The sequence below is a fragment of the Procambarus clarkii genome, chromosome 16 (assembly GCF_040958095.1).
Source record: "Procambarus clarkii isolate CNS0578487 chromosome 16, FALCON_Pclarkii_2.0, whole genome shotgun sequence".
NCBI lineage: Eukaryota > Metazoa > Arthropoda > Malacostraca > Decapoda > Cambaridae > Procambarus > Procambarus clarkii.
This window is the reverse complement of record NC_091165.1, coordinates 14,774,479-14,793,644: the sequence shown is the minus strand read 5'-3', so window position 1 is coordinate 14,793,644 and position 19,166 is coordinate 14,774,479. Positions and strand designations below refer to the sequence as shown.

Genomic DNA, 19,166 nt, shown 5'->3' with positions numbered 1-19,166 from the left:
GGGAGGTCGTGACCCCCCAACACACGCACACCTGACAACAAGGGGGAGGTCGTGACCCCCAACACACGCACACCTGACACCAAGGGGGAGGTCGTGACCCCCCAACACACGCACACCTGACAACAAGGGGGAGGTCGTGACCCCCAACACACGCACACCTGACAACAAGGGGGAGGTCGTGACCCCCAACACACGCACACCTGACACCAAGGGGGAGGTCGTGACCCCCCAACACACGCACACCTGACAACAAGGGGGAGGTCGTGACCCCCAACACACGCACACCTGACACCAAGGGGGAGGTCGTGACCCCCCAACACACGCACACCTGACACCAAGGGGGAGGTCGTGACCCCCAACACACGCACACCTGACACCAAGGGGGAGGTCGTGACCCCCAACACACGCACACCTGACAACAAGGGGGAGGTCGTGACCCCCAACACACGTACACCTGACACCAAGGGGGAGGTCGTGACCCCCAACACACGCACACCTGACACCAAGGGGGAGGTCGTGACCCCCAACACACGCACACCTGACACCAAGGGGGAGGTCGTGACCCCCAACACACGCACACCTGACACCAAGGGGGAGGTCGTGACCCCCAACACACGCACACCTGACACCAAGGGGGAGGTCGTGACCCCCAACACACGCACACCTGACACCAAGGGGGAGGTCGTGACCCCCAACACACGCACACCTGACACCAAGGGGGAGGTCGTGACCCCCAACACACGCACACCTGACACCAAGGGGGAGGTCGTGACCCCCAACACACGCACACCTGACACCAAGGGGGAGGTCGTGACCCCCAACACACGCACACCTGACACCAAGGGGGAGGTCGTGACCCCCAACACACGCACACCTGACACCAAGGGGGAGGTCGTGACCCCCAACACACGCACACCTGACACCAAGGGGGAGGTCGTGACCCCCAACACACGCACACCTGACACCAAGGGGGAGGTCGTGACCCCCCAACACACGCACACCTGACACCAAGGGGGAGGTCGTGACCCCCAACACACGCACACCTGACACCAAGGGGGAGGTCGTGACCCCCAACACACGCACACCTGACAACAAGGGGGAGGTCGTGACCCCCAACACACGCACACCTGACAACAAGGGGGAGGTCGTGACCCCCAACACACGCACACCTGACACCAAGGGGGAGGTCGTGACCCCCCAACATACGCACACCTGACACCAAGGGGGAGGTCGTGACCCCAACACACGCACACCTGACACCAAGGGGGAGGTCGTGACCCCCAACACACGCACACCTGACACCAAGGGGGAGGTCGTGACCCCCAACACACGCACACCTGACAACAAGGGGGAGGTCGTGACCCCCAACACACGCACACCTGACACCAAGGGGGAGGTCGTGACCCCCCAACACACGCACACCTGACACCAAGGGGAGGTCGTGACCCCCAACACACGCACACCTGACACCAAGGGGGAGGTCGTGACCCCCGACACACGCACACCTGACAACAAGGGGGAGGTCGTGACCCCCCAACACACGCACACCTGACAACAAGGGGGAGGTCGTGACCCCCAACACACGCACACCTGACAACAAGGGGGAGGTCGTGACCCCCCAACACACGCACACCTGACACCAAGGGGGAGGTCGTGACCCCCAACACACGCACACCTGACAACAAGGGGGAGGTCGTGACCCCCCAACACACGCACACCTGACAACAAGGGGGAGGTCGTGACCCCCAACACACGCACACCTGACACCAAGGGGGAGGTCGTGACCCCCAACACACGCACACCTGACAACAAGGGGGAGGTCGTGACCCCCAACACACGCACACCTGACAACAAGGGGGAGGTCGTGACCCCCAACACACGCACACCTGACAACAAGGGGGAGGTCGTGACCCCCAACACACGCACACCTGACAACAAGGGGGAGGTCGTGACCCCCCAACACACGCACACCTGACAACAAGGGGGAGGTCGTGACCCCCAACACACGCACACCTGACAACAAGGGGGAGGTCGTGACCCCCAACACACGCACACCTGACAACAAGGGGGAGGTCGTGACCCCCCAACACACGCACACCTGACACCAAGGGGGAGGTCGTGACCCCCAACACACGCACACCTGACAACAAGGGGGAGGTCGTGACCCCCAACACACGCACACCTGACAACAAGGGGGAGGTCGTGACCCCCAACACACGCACACCTGACACCAAGGGGGAGGTCGTGACCCCCAACACACGCACACCTGACAACAAGGGGGAGGTCGTGACCCCCAACACACGCACACCTGACAACAAGGGGGAGGTCGTGACCCCCCAACACACGCACACCTGACAACAAGGGGGAGGTCGTGACCCCCAACACACGCACACCTGACAACAAGGGGGAGGTCGTGACCCCCAACACACGCACACCTGACAACAAGGGGGAGGTCGTGACCCCCCAACACACGCACACCTGACACCAAGGGGGAGGTCGTGACCCCCAACACACGCACACCTGACAACAAGGGGGAGGTCGTGACCCCCAACACACGCACACCTGACAACAAGGGGGAGGTCGTGACCCCCAACACACGCACACCTGACAACAAGGGGGAGGTCGTGACCCCCCAACACACGCACACCTGACACCAAGGGGGAGGTCGTGACCCCCAACACACGCACACCTGACAACAAGGGGGAGGTCGTGACCCCCAACACACGCACACCTGACAACAAGGGGGAGGTCGTGACCCCCAACACACGCACACCTGACGCCAAGGGGGAGGTCGTGACCCCCAACACACGCACACCTGACAACAAGGGGGAGGTCGTGACCCCCAACACACGCACACCTGACAACAAGGGGGAGGTCGTGACCCCCAACACACGCACACCTGACAACAAGGGGGAGGTCGTGACCCCCAACACACGCACACCTGACAACAAGGGGGAGGTCGTGACCCCCAACACACGCACACCTGACAACAAGGGGGAGGTCGTGACCCCCCAACACACGCACACCTGACACCAAGGGGGAGGTCGTGACCCCCAACACACGCACACCTGACAACAAGGGGGAGGTCGTGACCCCCAACACACGCACACCTGACACCAAGGGGGAGGTCGTGAACCCCAACACACGCACACCTGACAACAAGGGGGAGGTCGTGACCCCCAACACACGCACACCTGACACCAAGGGGGAGGTCGTGAACCCCAACACACGCACACCTGACAACAAGGGGGAGGTCGTGACCCCCAACACACGCACACCTGACAACAAGGGGGAGGTCGTGACCCCCAACACACGCACACCTGACAACAAGGGGGAGGTCGTGACCCCCAACACACGCACACCTGACAACAAGGGGGAGGTCGTGACCCCCAACACACGCACACCTGACACCAAGGGGGAGGTCGTGACCCCCAACACACGCACACCTGACACAAGGGGGAGGTCGTGAACCCCAACACACGCACACCTGACAACAAGGGGGAGGTCGTGACCCCCAACACACGCACACCTGACACCAAGGGGGAGGTCGTGACCCCCAACACACGCACACCTGACAACAAGGGGGAGGTCGTGAACCCCAACACACGCACACCTGACAACAAGGGGGAGGTCGTGACCCCAACACACGCACACCTGACAACAAGGGGGAGGTCGTGACCCCCAACACACGCACACCTGACAACAAGGGGGAGGTCGTGACCCCCAACACACGCACACCTGACAACAAGGGGGAGGTCGTGACCCCCAACACACGCACACCTGACACCAAGGGGGAGGTCGTGACCCCCCAACACACGCACACCTGACACCAAGGGGGAGGTCGTGACCCCCAACACACGCACACCTGACAACAAGGGGGAGGTCGTGACCCCCAACACACGCACACCTGACAACAAGGGGGAGGTCGTGACCCCCAACACACGCACACCTGACAACAAGGGGGAGGTCGTGACCCCCAACACACGCACACCTGACAACAAGGGGGAGGTCGTGACCCCCAACACACGCACACCTGACAACAAGGGGGAGGTCGTGACCCCCAACACACGCACACCTGACAACAAGGGGGAGGTCGTGACCCCCAACACACGCACACCTGACAACAAGGGGGAGGTCGTGACCCCCAACACACGCACACCTGACACCAAGGGGGAGGTCGTGACCCCCAACACACGCACACCTGACACCAAGGGGGAGGTCGTGACCCCCAACACACGCACACCTGACAACAAGGGGGAGGTCGTGACCCCCAACACACGCACACCTGACAACAAGGGGGAGGTCGTGACCCCCAACACACGCACACCTGACAACAAGGGGGAGGTCGTGACCCCCAACACACGCACACCTGACAACAAGGGGGAGGTCGTGACCCCCAACACACGCACAACTGACAACAAGGGGGAGGTCGTGACCCCCAACACACGCACACCTGACAACAAGGGGGAGGTCGTGACCCCCAACACACGCACACCTGACAACAAGGGGGAGGTCGTGACCCCCAACACACGCACACCTGACAACAAGGGGGAGGTCGTGACCCCCAACACACGCACACCTGACAACAAGGGGGAGGTCGTGACCCCCAACACACGCACACCTGACAACAAGGGGGAGGTCGTGACCCCCAACACACGCACACCTGACAACAAGGGGGAGGTCGTGACCCCCAACACACGCACACCTGACAACAAGGGGGAGGTCGTGACCCCAACACACGCACACCTGACAACAAGGGGGAGGTCGTGACCCCCAACACACGCACACCTGACAACAAGGGGGAGGTCGTGACCCCCAACACACGCACACCTGACAACAAGGGGGAGGTCGTGACCCCCAACACACGCACACCTGACAACAAGGGGGAGGTCGTGACCCCCAACACACGCACACCTGACAACAAGGGGGAGGTCGTGACCCCCAACACACGCACACCTGACAACAAGGGGGAGGTCGTGACCCCCAACACACGCACACCTGACAACAAGGGGGAGGTCGTGACCCCCAACACACGCACACCTGACAACAAGGGGGAGGTCGTGACCCCCAACACACGCACACCTGACAACAAGGGGGAGGTCGTGACCCCCAACACACGCACACCTGACAACAAGGGGGAGGTCGTGACCCCCAACACACGCACACCTGACAACAAGGGGGAGGTCGTGACCCCCAACACACGCACACCTGACAACAAGGGGGAGGTCGTGACCCCCAACACACCCACACCTGACAACAAGGGGGAGGTCGTGACCCCCAACACACGCACACCTGACAACAAGGGGGAGGTCGTGACCCCCAACACACGCACACCTGACAACAAGGGGGAGGTCGTGACCCCCAACACACGCACACCTGACAACAAGGGGGAGGTCGTGACCCCCAACACACGCACACCTGACAACAAGGGGGAGGTCGTGACCCCCAACACACGCACACCTGACAACACAGGGGGAGGTCGTGACCCCCAACACACGCACACCTGACAACAAGGGGGAGGTCGTGACCCCCAACACACGCACACCTGACAACAAGGGGAGGTCGTGACCCCCAACACACGCACACCTGACAACAAGGGGGAGGTCGTGACCCCCAACACACGCACACCTGACAACAAGGGGGAGGTCGTGACCCCCAACACACGCACACCTGACAACAAGGGGGAGGTCGTGACCCCCAACACACGCACACCTGACAACAAGGGGGAGGTCGTGACCCCCAACACACGCACACCTGACAACAAGGGGGAGGTCGTGACCCCCAACACACGCACACCTGACAACAAGGGGAGTAGTAGGGATGGCTCCACACAGGGGATTTTTTTTTTCTGGGAGAAAAATCCCCTGTGCGCCCCAAGGGTTTCAGGTAAATTTAGAATATCCCCTGTGCGCCCCAAGGGTTTCAGGTAAATTTAGAAATTCGTGTTTGTGAGCCAGGGTTTTTCAGGCGAATTTGGGCAGTCACAGATTTTAGAAGTATGGATTTCTTATGAGAAAAATAATTTCCGAGACTTAGAAGTTTGTTAAAGCCTTATGGGAGAAATTCAAATAACGTGTGTAGCACTTTAGGGCTTCCAGGAGAACTCTACGGACATATTTTACATGTTTTCAACTTACAAAATCGTCTATGTAAGCCTTAGTTATTCATATAAATTTAGAAAGTTATCTGTATAAGTCATTGTTTTCAAGTCTCGTACATCACACCCCCCTCCCTCCCTCCCCCCCTTACCTCGCAATCTGTCGCGTCACCTTTATTTACTTTGCGCCCAGCAAGCCAGCCAGTCAGCTCTTAATCTTATCTTATCTTATCCGTAATATCTGGACCGTCCCTCCTCTCTCTCTCTCTCTCCCTCCTCTCTCTCTCTCCTCTTCATATTATTCCCTCTTCCTATTTTCTGACATACTAATATTTTATTCCTTTTTCATTAACCAGTCAGTTTTATACAAATCAACCGAAGCATCTCAATGTAACCTTTAATACTGAAAACTGCCTCAGAGACTATCTAAGCTGGCCCCAGCTACCCGCCCCAGGCTATCTGCCCGAGGCAATCATCACCTGATTACCTGCCCCAGACATCCACCAGTCATTGTCGGCGTTCGCCACCGTAATAATTTATATATATACATTAAGCGTTAATAAAACTTATTTATTTATTTATAATTTATTTAGTCATCTAATTCATAGTTTACACAATTTATAATAAACGATTCATTTAGCCCGAAGTTCTAATAAGCTCGCTCCTCAATCCGCTTGTATAATATCCGTCCTATTCACTCTTCATCTCTGTAAATAAAGAATAACAGTTTCAGATAGCGTTTACACATGTACAATATTTATCATACACATAAAACCTCAAAACAAATGTACTCACCATTTTCCGTTAGATAATGTGTTATAGCCTCATTCAGCCAGTCGTCTCCAAGCACATTTTCCAACAAATATCGCTCTTATCATAACACAGCGTTTCATAGCAGCTCGGCATATTTTTAAATAAAGCATAAGATAGCCTCATTACGTTCCTATCATTCTGCATATATTCTCCATAAGTAAAACTAGTTTCAAATAGCTTTATTGCAGTTTTTAGATCCTTGTTTGAAAGATGGTAACAGAAAAACATCGCATATAGCCCGCATACGTAAGTATTTAAACTCTGAAGTCTCTCTGTAAACGTGTATACATCACAGTCTTTATAATAATTTAAAAACTCCGAAATGTATGGCGAATACACATTTATTCCATATGAATCGAGTATAACTATTTTCCGTTTAGATTTATATACAGCAATCCAATGACCCATTACTTCCTTAGAGTCTCTTCCTAAGGTATTTATTATAAACATAATCGGTCTGTCCCGTATTTGCTTCATTATTCTATATATATCCGTCGCTAAATAGCATCCAATATATTTAGCTTTACTACCTTTCATATCGTTCAATGCCGTATTAATTTGTTTGCAGTTCATGCTCTTGTATCACACACAACTCGCCTATCTGAATAAATTCTCAATACTCCCGTTGTAATTCCGAATAAAATAATAACTTTATTTGATTTCGCTGGAACAGCAAATTCTAATGTAATTCTCAGGTTGCCCGAAGCCTCTATAGGAAGGGTATCTCTCAATTCCTCAGGCGTTAGTCTAAATGCCAGTAATGTTCTTCCTTTTATAAATGAATTATATGTCAAGGTATTACAAGCATTAAAGCCTACTGTATTTTGAGTCTCGTAGTATAGTTTCGAACATTTATTCGGGAACTTGCAAGTTATATTAAATAAGTTTGTCCCATCACGTGTAATATATACATTAGATAAATCGCAGTGATCGAAATAAAGTGGATTAAGTGTATACGCTCCTGATATTGCTTCCATATCCATCATCATAATAAATAATTTATCTGGGATAATGCTCCCCCATGGCTGGTCAATACTTAATCTCTGCTGCCCATTACCAAGAATGAACGTCTTGTGGAGTGTCTTATCAAACGTATATGTAACTGGTGTATTTTGTTCAGCCAGAGCTCTATTAATAGCCTCCAATCCAGATGCAAATGGAGTTATCCGATCAATCCACATTCTAGCTAGTTTTATGTTAAACTTATATCCAGATTCAATACTGTTTATAACCCACGGATCACTGTTAAGTTCTAATCTCAAACGAATATCAATTCCATCCAAAAGATATTCGCTCAAAGTTGTAATGTCCAATAGCAGTTTAAAGCAACAATTTACTCCCTCAGTTTTTAACTTTACAAATCTAGATTTAAGGTCTTCTGAGGCATTCTTAAAATAATCTACATCATATTTTTCAGGGAAAACATCATTATAGAAATACGTCAGTTCTTTAAATCTTTCAGCTTTACATTCAGAAAGCGTCGTCATTAGCTTTACATATGATAAATATGAAAATAGTGAATTAGTTTCCACCACTTGCTCATTTAAATAAACAGTTACAGCTTTAAACATTGTCTGGGACAAGCCATTAACTATTGATGCATTTTTAATATCCGCTAAAGCCGTAATTCCGTCAGGTCCCGTTAATTCAACCATCAGTTCTAGCGTCAAGCTCGAAAGATCAATAAATTGACCCTTAACTCCCGGGATACGAAATTCAATATAAGAGTCTTTAAATTTATTGTTAATACTTGAATTCACAGGTAAAATATCCTGTGTCTGTCTTGAAAATATCGTACTTTCAACCATTCTATAAGGACTAACTTTAGGAAAGCCATCGCTTATAGCAGCTGTATAATTTTCTAAAGGAACTTGCAATGCTGCACTAGGAGCATTTACACTCATCATGTCTGCGTCTAGCATACAACTAGTACTGTTTTTATGAAAACACGTCTTTATATCTATCCATTTTCTTTATATAGGCAGGTCTTTTCATTTTTCTTTTCGTTATTCGGCCACCTGCTAACAATTTAGGACCTATACTTTTCAATGTTTCCATACCGCGTTTTCTAATTGAATCTTTCAAAGTACCTTGACCAGCATTTATATCCTGCAAAACATTCTGTCCCATTGTCAATGCTGCTGGCATGATAGTTTTTAATAGGAAAGGAGTTGCTCTACGAGCTAGACCAGTTAAGAAACTTAATATTCCACCTCCTCTTAAATGTCTTCTATCAAAAACAGTAATATCGCCCAGTGCTCCACCTCTCTTCCCTCGAGGAGCGATAAATCGCTCTACCTCGTCAACAGACAGCGGTACAAACCCGACCCTCATGTTTAAACAGGTCAAGAGAGAATGATAAACTCCCTCTACTCATGTCATTATATATCAACGGGTCTAATATGTAATACTGCAATCGTACATCCATCCTTTTCAAAATATACAGGCTCCCCATCTTGATCTGTTAATCTAATACTGATGCCATCAATATTAGTCGTATTTAAAGGTTTATATAATTTCCTGTGTGTTACATTACTTTGAAACGAAACAACATCCAAGATATTTACAATCTGATTACCAAACATGGTGGGCTGCACCTTATCACAATATACACACAAGAAATCTATACGGCCTCCTGGCCTAGGATGATAATAGCAAGTATCTTGTACAAATAACCTGTTATTAGGTGGCTTATTCATAATAAAAATATCATAGGCTTTACCTACTTCAGCTCCAATAACTTTACATATATTTCGACCGAAAGATAAAGAAATTCGAACAACTAATTTTCCATCCTTTGTAATAAATAATTTTAACAACTTCTCACTAAATGCTGCATTAAACTTAATTCGATTAATACTCGAATCATATTTCATATAAACGTCCCCGTGATCTGGGAAATTATAATTAAGTACGGGTCCTATAAAACTCAGTGAACCTTTTGAAAATATAGTAGAAATTTCTCTATTTAAAATAGTCGTTAGCTCTATGCAATTATCACTGGCTAAAATATCCGACTTTAAAGTGAAAGATGTATTCACCGTACTCAAATCAGATAAACTTTTATTAGACACTAGAAGTTGAACTGAAATAAAACTTTCCGGGTCATTCCTCCTAACAGCGAAATAAGATGGAGGCAGGAATATATTCTTCAGGCACACTTCATAAGCTTTATTCGGGTCTAAAGGCAGCTGATTATGTAATCTATTTTCAAAAGCATTGGGAGCATTGTTTTTAAATACATCAGTATCAGAGTTACTCGCTGCATATATAACGTAACTATCCATCCTGTAGACTAATAGTAAATGATAAAAATAAACAGAAACTCACCTTAATATGATATCCAGGTAGACTCTCCTTCATCTACAACCTTGATCTTCCTCTTCAAACTTGGAGGAGAAAACACTTGATTTTTCGCATCTACATTTCTAAATAAATTCTTAGGTGTAGATGTCAAAGAGTAGAACAACTTTGCAATTGGCAGTTTATCTTCTGGGAATAACAATTTCGGAGTGCACATCCTGCCTATAACGTCATCAACAATATTGAGCCCAGTAACTGGAGATGTAATGTTCCCTTCCTCATCCCACTTTACAACTCCAGTTGTATTAAAATAATTTAACAAGGAGACAGCAAAATCATAATCCTTAAGCTTTAATCTTAAGTCTATCAAGTGTTGTATAACAGGATTTGTTCTCACTGTCATCGTAGGCTTCTCAACACTTACTGCCGTAGGCTTCTGTTGATCAATAGCTTTTCGTGGTACAAGATAGAATTCTTTCATTATTCCTTATTAAATAGCCTTGAAATGAAATTTATAGCTATAGGAAGTAAAATGCCCAATAAATTACCTCCTCTTTTACTTGTTAATATGTCTTTCTTGAGTGAAATAGCTTTCTTCTTACAGGCTAATGTATGGAGTAGAGCTCTATATTTAGAAAGTCTCTTTAAAATAGGCTTCCCAACTTCAATTTTATTTTTTAAGAAATTATTAAATATTTCTGATAAGCAAAGTATATGTTCCTTTTTAAGAGTCTTAATTAACTTTTTCCTAGAATTATAACCTAATCTAGCTAATAGTTCAATAAATCCACGATACTTTCTAACTAAGGGTTGCTTCTTCATAGTTTCTTCACGTCATCTGAATTCACCCACTGATCAAATGAACTGTCGTAACCGACGTATCTAACTTTATATAAAGTAGTATTACCAACTTTACGTTTACTTATAATTCTCTCAATTTCAAATGTATCTGACAAGTAGGTGGGAGTCAACTCCTCTCTATAAAATCCGCCTTCTATAAGTCTATTATTTAAGTCCTTTAGATAATATAAAGGCACGGGTTGTTTAGTATCAATTTGAGCAATTGTAAATATTTCCTTAGTGTTCTGTTGATGAAAACCTCTTTTGAACTTTGAAATACGATTAGATAAGGCAAGCCGTACTGTATCTCCTACAGACAGATGATTACTGATGCGTGGCTTAGTCTGCTGCTCTCCTTTATACATGAGCTTAAATTGCCTAGTCACATCTTGAGACGAAGATAAAGCATGTACATCAATAGGTATTTTCCCCTTTAATCCTCTATGTGGTGTTCTATTATACGTTTTAACCATATCAGGTAAAACATTTATATAGGTTAAGGTGTTATAAGCCGTTAAATATTTATATATCTTAGTTTTCAATGTTCTTATAAATCTCTCTGCAATGCTGGCTTTAGTTTCCTGAGAAAATACACTGTACAGATCAATGTTTTTACTGTCTAACAATCGTTTCATATATTTATTATAGAATTCACCGCCCTTATCAGTGTTAAGCTTCCTTACACCTTTTGATGAAGGTAAATCCAGAACAGCTTTCATGGCTTCACTTACACTCTGACCTGATTTAGTGGATAGTGGAACTACATGTGCAAACCTTGAAAATATATCAACACAAACTAATAAATATTTAATATCATTGTTGTGCTTAGCTAACAATGTCATATCAGCCAAGTCACTGGTAAAGAAAGCTTTTGGTCTAGGTGCTAAGATACGTCTTCGTTTAAATTTACGTTTTTTTAATAGATGTAAGGTATAAGCATTAGACGTTTTTAAATAGTCTTTCACATCTTTTATAGTTATTTCAGGGATTGTTTTCTTTGCAGCCTTATACAATTTTAAAACGCCACCAAACCCACCTATGGACTTGGGGTCATTGTATATCTTATTAAGAGCTTGTGTAATGTTCACCATTGATACACTATTTCATATGGGGGTTCATTTACAATATTTCCCCTAAATATTATGGATTCAGGTGTTTTAACGCCCAAGTCAACAAGTAAATACCCATACTGTCGAGAAATCACTTTCTTATATATATCTAAAAATTTCTTGGCATCTTGTTTTCCGAATATTTGTCTGCCTAATGTTTCTATCTGGGACAAGTCTCTTGATTTAAGCAGAATAAAATGAGAAGCATTTAAACTTATAGATCTAGAATATTTCCCACTGAAAAATATATTTTGGGTTATAAAAATAACAGAGATGTTCTCATGCCGTCCCTTAGTAAATATATCACTTACTATTTTAGAGTTTGTAGATTCAACATACAAGTCATCATAAACAACTAATATATGAGATGTATCCTCTGGATCACGATCGTCTAAAGGGTTTACAATTTCAGAGTAAAAAGATATCTTATGATTAAAGAGTGGATTAGTTCTCAACTCTTTATACCCGCTTCCACAGATAATTATTTTTGCAAAGTTCTGCTGATATTTCTCTATCATTTTAGCACATAAATAGCTCTTCCCACCATTTGAAAATCCAGCAATAATAATTCTTGACGGTTCACTAAATATATTCAACTGGGATTCAGTAATAACTTTTTTCTGCCCTTCCATGTTGCTAGGATTCAATAGACTAACTACAAATATATAATGAAAGGAGTATTTAAACAAAATCTACATTCAAGTTTTATTTAAACATAACCAATAAAATCATAGTCATTTCATATCCAATACAGTAATAAAATCATAGAATATACATTATTATAGACATTTGAATCATAGTCATTTTCATATCAAATACAGTAATAAAATTATAGAATATATATTATCATAGGCATTAAAACATAGTCATAACATATCCAATACAGTAATAAAATCATAGAATATACAATATCACAGCCAATAAAATCATAGTCATTTCATATCCAATACAGTAATAAAATCATAGAATATACATTATTATAGACATTTGAATCATAGTCATTTTCATATCAAATACAGTAATAAAATTATAGAATATATATTATCATAGGCATTAAAACATAGTCATAACATATCCAATACAGTAATAAAATCATAGAATATACAATATCACAGCCAATAAAATCATAGTCATTTCATATCCAATACAGTAATAAAATCATAGAATATATATTATCATAGGCATTAAAACATAGTCATAACATATCCAATACAGTAACAAATCATAGAATATACATTATCATAGACATTAAATCATAACATATCCAATACAGTAACAAATCATATCAAATGCAGTAACAAATCTTAGTCATTTTCATATCAAATACAGTAACAAATCATAGCCAATACAATATCATAGACATTTGAATATAGGTATAGATAATACATAGACAATACAGTAACAGACTTAGTTGTTGTTGTTAGGGAATAATTGCTGAGCGACTCTATCCCGCTTTTCCCAAAGATTAAAAATGGGGAACAATTGACGTCTTGGTTGGGGATTATCTACAATTACTGGATCCCCTACCTGCACCTCTTCCTCTACCTGTACCTCTTCCTGTACCTCTTCCTCTACCTGTACCCGTACCTCACGCTCTGGAATGTCTGGGTGACCGTAAGCTAATGACTCTGTGGGACTAATGAGGTACCTCTTGTCATCAAAAGCTGACAGACCGCGCTTAGTTGTTTTACACGTGCATATCTGTCCATTAACATTACGAATAGATCGGGATACAAAATTAAAAGTTGTATTTGTCTCTAATGTGTTCTGAAAAGATGCATGTGTTATTTTCTTTTGTTGGTGATAAGGAATCCCTTTACATTTACATAAATGTTCATTATCAAGGGTTAGGAGAGAGTAAGTTTTAGGCTTGAGTGCAATTAATTCAGTTATGATTTTCTGCTTTACTTCTGACTTGAGGAGTCCTAGTTCACCTTTACGAGTAGCAGAATACATGGGATGATCTTTGTCGAAATTACTGAAATCCATATAATCTACTAGAGGAGCTTTTGTCATTTCTTGGAAAGCATCTTTACAGGTCAGAGTAAATATGAATGAGTCTGTATCCGTATAAATTAGTCTAGCTCTCTCCCCATAATGGGCTTTAACTACATTATACCAGAACTCGTATAAACGCCTCTTGGCTATCTGCAAGATCTGATATCCCATGTAAGAAGGAGTGGTAACTTTAAGGATGTCTTTCATTACTGTACAGAGAACCCTATCTTGACCTAAAGAGACAGCTCGTTTATACAAAGGGTTTCTTGCATGAGTTAAGAATGAATGTTTTGTCGTTACTAGATGGTGAGTATTAGCATATCGAGATATATTTGTCATTGATTTCCCGTACAGACTATTACTTATGAGTTTAAAAGCTTTTCCTTTAACTTTACAGGTGGTATTGGCTCGTTCTCGAATGTTGGTTGAAATAAAATCTTTTAAATAGGGAGCCTGATTAAATTCATAGATTGTTTTTACTCGTTCAACTTCTAGTCCAAGTTTTAATAGCAATTGCAGGAAATCAAGGCTTACTAAGTAGTCGTTTTGGGGCAAGTGGGATGCAATTAACTTAGTATTTTTAGGTGGGAGCTTACGTTTTTCATCATTAAGGGTTTTCTTACTGTACTCTGACAAAAACTCCTCCGTTATATTAGTATGAGACAGTACAAGGGGCAGATCATCAGTATACCTGGCTACCTCGGGAGATACATGTTTTGTATCGCATAAAATCCAATAGCCTTTGTCTTGATCACAGGGGATATGTTGTAACCCTTGCCCTAATAAGGTATCCCGCTCAAGGTCAGTTAATTGTCTAATCCCTCCCTGGGGAAGTACCTCAGCCATGCACGCTGCATATAAGCTGTTAAAGTCGAGGTACAAAATGTGAGTATCGTCATCAGAGCTAGGGTTAGATGTAGTGTGCTCGTTAACAGCCTGTGTAAATTGTCTAATGGAAGATGTGAACCCTCCTCTAAGATTCCTTCTCAACAAATCATATATATTCTGATCATACACATAGTCAAGTACAACTTTTGATTTAAATAAGAACGCGTCCCAAGCATAACTAGGAAGTGATACATAGAAAACAATATCTAGTTCATAAATTTCTTTCAGTGATGTTCGCCAAAGTGTAAATATATCAACTAGCATTCCCACGTCAACTTTTAAATATAACATGAGGTAATCCTTGATGTTTGTACAGTTCCCTAAATTAAATACTTTAAGAGCATTGTTATAATCTTCTTCAGACAGTGCAGAGTCATGTAAAACATTGTAAAACTTATCTCGCGAAGGGAGCTGAGGTTCGTCTAACACGTCCATGGAAGAAATATAATCATAACATAGGCTTTGTTTACCTTTAATTAACAGAGCTTTAGCTTCATCGGATACGCCATTTAGTATGTGTTCAGTGTACTTGGTGGGTTTCTTACCGGCAACGTGCTCGCTTGCTAAGGTTCCTAATGACCCATTAAGGAGAGCTAGGCTATCTAGGAATTTAAGTTTACCTATGATGACTTGCATAAATTTCAATCCTTCCTTGGTTAGAATTTCTACATCGCGGTGAGGATTTTTGGACAGTTCTTTAAGTATAATTCCAAGATCATAGGCAGCATTATGGGAAAATGTGGTTAAGTATCTACGAGCATTTTTACATTGTAAATTGCAACGAGCACAATAAGCACCTAAGTAATTATTTTCCTGAATAGCATGATTATGATGTCTATGTTTATCTTTCTTATCCTTGAAAGTTTGATGACACAATTGACACGTATTTTGTCTTTGAAACATTCTTTCCTGTTCTCTAGACAAGTTCTTAGGGAAGTTGGGGAGCTGAGCATGAATAGCTTTCCATGAGGCTTCTAGCTTGGTAATAAAATGATTGACCGCATCTGGACCTACGTATGAATACGTTTCTACGACATTGAATTCCCTGTCTAAAATCATGTATGCATAAGCAATTGCTTTATGCTTACATTCCACCATGCCTCTAGGATTTTGACGGTCTAATAGACATTCAAAATCGTAATAGGCGGTGTGAGTTGGGCTATAGGTCCTACCGTAATTTTTAAAACTGATTTTATCACTAGGATTATAGAATGAAAATACTTGGGATACAGTGCATGACTCTTCGTGAGCCTGAATTTCATCTAAGGGAGCATGCAAAAGACAAATTTTGCAGAATTTATGAGTGTTAGGAATCCTTTCAGAATGATTGTTAATACTCTTTACAAATTTATCAAAATCCTTGATCAGACAGAGATGCTTACCTTCTAATAACAACAAAGGGACTTTATCGGCATACTTTTCCTGGCTTTTCCTAGCTAAACTAAGATAGTATCTGTTACTTTCATGAGTTACTGTATAAATATAAATAGAAATTTTGTTAAGCTTCTCTATTTTCTTAAGGTTATCAAATGATACAGGGAATCTAATTTCATCTGCCCATACTACAAATCTTCTACACCATCGAAGGCTTTTGTAATGATGTCTAACGTTATTCATAGTCCTGCCCAATGTTAAGTTTTTATACGCGGCAATGCACTGTAACAAACACTCATCTCCTTCACTTTCAGGATTAAATACTGTTTCTTTACCCCTTAATTTTGCAGGATATGGTACGTAAGATCCAAGGCGCATAGGGTGGCGAATATATGAAAAATTAATGGCAAAGCCTGACATGGAATGAATTCCTACACTTGAGGATTGGACATTTTTTAGGCATTCGTCAATTTTAGCAGACATTTCGTCAACCCATGAATTTACAAGAACTTCCACTTCTTCCTGTGTAACAATCTGAGTTTCGCCTCTAATTGAAAATACTTCATCTAATATTTCATATTGATTGTCGGCATGATTAAGTTTTTGCAAAATTAGGCTTACATCAGGGTAAATGTGAAATGAGGGAGGGAATTCTTCCTGTATTTGTCTGAACTGATTGTCTATATATTCTATAAAAAATTCCCTATACCTATTTATATATACGCTGGGGTCAGCGTCTAAATGTCCGGGAATGGAGAACGAATGTCTCGAGAAAGAACCTTCGAAATGGTTAATGACTTCTAACACTCGCGGAACAACGTTATCTAAGTTATGTACCTCTGGGGAATCTGGAGCGTTGACTTCTTCATCTGATATGTCGTGAACAGGGGGTTGATTGTCTTCTTCTTCTTCATCTGAAGATGCATGCTGGTTGCCGTCTGGCGCATCTTCTTCTAGCTCCTGGGACAGCTGGGGTTGACTGCGTACAGGTGTGCTCCACTCAGAGGGTTGGGTTGAATCCAGGGGCGATTCTGTAATATAATATTAGCAATGAATAAACATTAAGAGGAAAACACATTTGAAAACAATAAGAGGATTTGAAAACCTTAATAGGAAAATATTGTGTAAATAAGAGGAATTATTATTATTAAGAGGAAAAACATAAAGTTTAAATAAGAGGAAAAACTGAATTACAGATAAATAATAATATTACTTACGAGCTGGGATGTTGATTCCACCAAGTATGAGATTCTCTTGATCACGAATAGGAACTCCTGTAATGGAAATATTTTTGTATGAGTACTTATTACTTGTTTATACACTTGTTAAAATATACAATTAATAACTTTTAAAATTACGAAAATTATTGTGAAAACGTACGGTTATTTATGATGCGACGGCGTTTGGGTGGAGGTTCAATGACGTTTCTGGCTTCGGTGGGAGGTTCCCGGTTAACGGAGAAACGACAGTATGGGCAGGAAGTAGAACCATGAACTGAAATGAAAATAACATATATAAATTGACTGTCTGTATGTATGCATGTATGTGTGTTTCGGATATATATTTTCTTTGAAAGTTTATTGAATGTGCGAGAAAAAGCGATACTTACGATTTGCACAATAGAGTTGTCCGCAGCTGGTACAGGTTACGTCAAAATGTCCAGGCGGTGTAGGCCCGTTGCATCCTATACAGTATAGTCTACATTCTTGAAGAGCGTTGATGGACATTTCACCTAGGCATGTTAAACACTGAGTTTGACACACATGCACGATTTCGTTGTTGATAGGAGACAGGCACAGAGGACATACTGACATGATGATATGACTAGGCTAGGGGAACCTTGTGAACAGGATGAAGATTGAATGGTGACTGAAAGTGTAGGCCTCTGAGACTTTGGCGATCTGAGGGGGGCCCCTGAATGAGCGTAATAACGATAGTGTGCCCCTGAGTGAGCGTTTGGCTGTTTTATTAATAGCGAGAATGATTGACGAATACTGGGAATAACTCTTTTATTATAAATTGTGTAAACTATGAATTAGATGACTAAATAAATTGTAAATAAATAAATAAGTTTTATTAACGCTTAATGTATATATATATATAAATTATTACGGTGGCGAACGCCGACAATGACTGGTGGATGTCTGGGGCAGGTAATCAGGTGATGATTGCCTCGGGCAGATAGCCTGGGGCGGGTAGCTGGGGCCAGCTTAGATAGTCTCTGAGGCAGTTTTCAGTATTAAAGGTTACATTGAGATGCTTCGGTTGATTTGTATAAAACTGACTGGTTAATGAAAAAGGAATAAAATATTAGTATGTCAGAAAATAGGAAGAGGGAATAATATGAAGAGGAGAGAGAGAGAGGAGGGAGAGAGAGAGAGAGAGGAGGGACGGTCCAGATATTACGGATAAGATAAGATAAGATTAAGAGCTGACTGGCTGGCTTGCTGGGCGCAAAGTAAATAAAGGTGACGCGACAGATTGCGAGGTAAGGGGGGGAGGGAGGGAGGGGGGTGTGATGTACGAGACTTGAAAACAATGACTTATACAGATAACTTTCTAAATTTATATGAATAACTAAGGCTTACATAGACGATTTTGTAAGTTGAAAACATGTAAAATATGTCCGTAGAGTTCTCCTGGAAGCCCTAAAGTGCTACACACGTTATTTGAATTTCTCCCATAAGGCTTTAACAAACTTCTAAGTCTCGGAAATTATTTTTCTCATAAGAAATCCATACTTC

General features: G+C 43.5%; 1 protein-coding gene across 1 annotated transcript in view; it reads right to left on the bottom strand.

Annotated features, from left to right (window-relative positions):
* Positions 1–12,993: 12,993 nt before the first annotated feature.
* The window catches only part of LOC138365233 (uncharacterized), a 462,835-nt gene continuing 456,662 nt past the window's right edge, over positions 12,994–19,166 (bottom strand). The window contains exons 5-7 of the mRNA XM_069325497.1: positions 17,803–17,916; positions 17,640–17,696; positions 12,994–17,453 (exon numbers count right to left, since the gene is read on the bottom strand). Coding sequence (XP_069181598.1) covers positions 13,570–17,453; positions 17,640–17,696; positions 17,803–17,916 — 4,055 coding nt within the window. The 3' untranslated portion in view covers positions 12,994–13,569. The remainder of the gene's footprint in view (positions 17,454–17,639; positions 17,697–17,802; positions 17,917–19,166) is intronic.